General features: G+C 36.7%; 1 protein-coding gene across 1 annotated transcript; it reads right to left on the reverse strand.

Annotated features, from left to right (window-relative positions):
• Positions 1-731: 731 nt before the first annotated feature.
• On the reverse strand, positions 732-1,670 carry LOC102839453 (olfactory receptor 7C1-like). Its single transcript, XM_006877838.1, has one exon. The coding sequence runs from the start codon at positions 1,668-1,670 to the stop codon at positions 732-734; it is 939 nt and encodes a 312-aa protein (XP_006877900.1).
• Between the last annotated feature and the right edge of the window lie 373 nt (positions 1,671-2,043).

The following is a 2,043-nucleotide window of genomic DNA, read 5'->3' on the forward strand; positions in this document are numbered from 1 at the left end:
TATGTTGCATGTGTTATGTTTGTTACGTTGTTATTTGTATATACCAATATAATGGCAATAAATGATACATAATTCATCCTCCCTTGAAGTATTTAGTTTAATACTTGCATTATTTTATTGTAGAATACAGCTTGTGATATTTACTCAACCAGCACATCATTCTCTAATAACTTCTCCTAACATCTCCACATTCAGTCTGATGCTGTATTATACATTCCTCTATTGAAAATTAAGCACATGAACAGCGAAGGACACTCTAAAGATGAGTCAATACTTTTACCTATCTTCTGCGACACAGCATATTCCACAAAGACAATGCTCTAAATGCAAATTTGGTAAGTAATATCTGGGATGGGATCTTTAATGTTCATGAAAGGATGTCTAAGGTGCACTATTGGACAAAGTTGAGAAGGGACAGGAAGGTGGGTGGAATGTAAATAAAAACTGCAGGGAGGAAGCTGGTAGCTGATAATCCATGGAGATGATTGCAGTCATTGAGATGGAACAAAGTATATGATTTGTTGAATGGAAAACTGATGAATTTTTAAATAAACCTATACTTAATATTTAAAAAAAAATAAATATGCAAGAAACAATCACTTTAAAAATAATGGAGATTGTATTCTGAAAAAATTCAGAGTTTTGAGCAGATTTAAGTATCATTTAGGTCTTCATGATTTTGAGCTCCATTGCTCATTAATAACTCTCTACTCTCTAATAAAATCATTTTGTTATGGAGGAAATGTTTCTCGGGTTAAAAGTTTTCTTAGACCCTGCTTTATTTCCTTATTTCTAAGACTATAGATAAAGGGGTTCAGCATGGGGGTGACCACAGTGTACATCACTGAGGCTATTGCAGATGCCTTGGAATTTGGGGAAGCAGCAGAACTAAGATAAACTCCAAAAGATGTACCATAGAACAAGCAAATGACTGAGAGGTGAGACCCACAAGTGGAAAAGGCTTTAGACTTCCCCTCAGCAGATGAAATTCTCAAAATGGAGGACACAATCTTACAGTAAGAGAAAAGGATCCCAGTGAACGGAATAACACCCAGAAGTCCAGCTACAAAATACAAAATTAAGTCATTGAGGAAAGTATCAGAACAAGCAAGTTGGAGTACCTGATTAAATTCACAGAAAAAGTGGGAGATTTCCAATTCTGTACAAAAAGACAGTCGCAAAATCATTAAGCTATTTAATAGAGACTCCAGAGAACTCAGTAATAAGGAACCGAAAACTAGGATACAACAGAACTTTGGGTTCATGATGACTGTGTAGTGTAGGGGGTGACATATGGCCACAAATCGGTCATAAGCCATCACTGTCAAGAGAAAATGGTCTAATGAAACAAAAAGTATGAAAAAATACAATTGAGTGATGCAATCTTCATAGGTAATAACTTTGCTCTGCATCTCAATGTTCATCAACATCTTTGGGACAGTGGTGGAGGTGAAACAAATGTCTGTAAAAGAGAGACTGAAGATGAAGAAGTACATGGGTGTGTGGAGGTGAGAGGCCGTGATGATAGTCAGGATGATCAGCAGGTTCCCACTGAAGGTAACTAGGTACATGGACAGGAAGAGTCCAAAGAGTAGGGGCTGCAGATTTGCCTCTTCTGAGAGTCCCAAAAGAATGAATTCTGAAACACGTGTTTGGTTTCTAAGTTTCATGTAGCTGATGAAGCTGCTGGAAAAGAGAAGAAAGCAATGCAAACTTAGCCACAAACAATTAACAATTTCACAGATATGCTGTTGTTTATACCTTAAACATTCTTACTTATTTCCTATATAATGTCTAGTAATCCTGCTGATGTGCTGCATGTTTAGCAATAAAGTGCTATCTGAAATGTTGGTGGTTCAAACTCACCAGACACTCCTTAGCAGCTCTATACAGGGTCGCTATGAGTCAGAACAGATTAGTGGCTCTGATCAAAATCAGCATATATTATCTATAGATCTAGTTTTCTATAACTGAGAATTTCATGGGATCCTAAATATTCAGTCTTCTACTTGATGCTGAAACTGACTGTCCTTTCTTACCTCT

This window comes from Chrysochloris asiatica, unplaced genomic scaffold (genome assembly GCF_000296735.1).
Source record: "Chrysochloris asiatica unplaced genomic scaffold, ChrAsi1.0 scaffold00632, whole genome shotgun sequence".
NCBI classification, from domain to species: Eukaryota; Metazoa; Chordata; class Mammalia; order Afrosoricida; family Chrysochloridae; genus Chrysochloris; species Chrysochloris asiatica.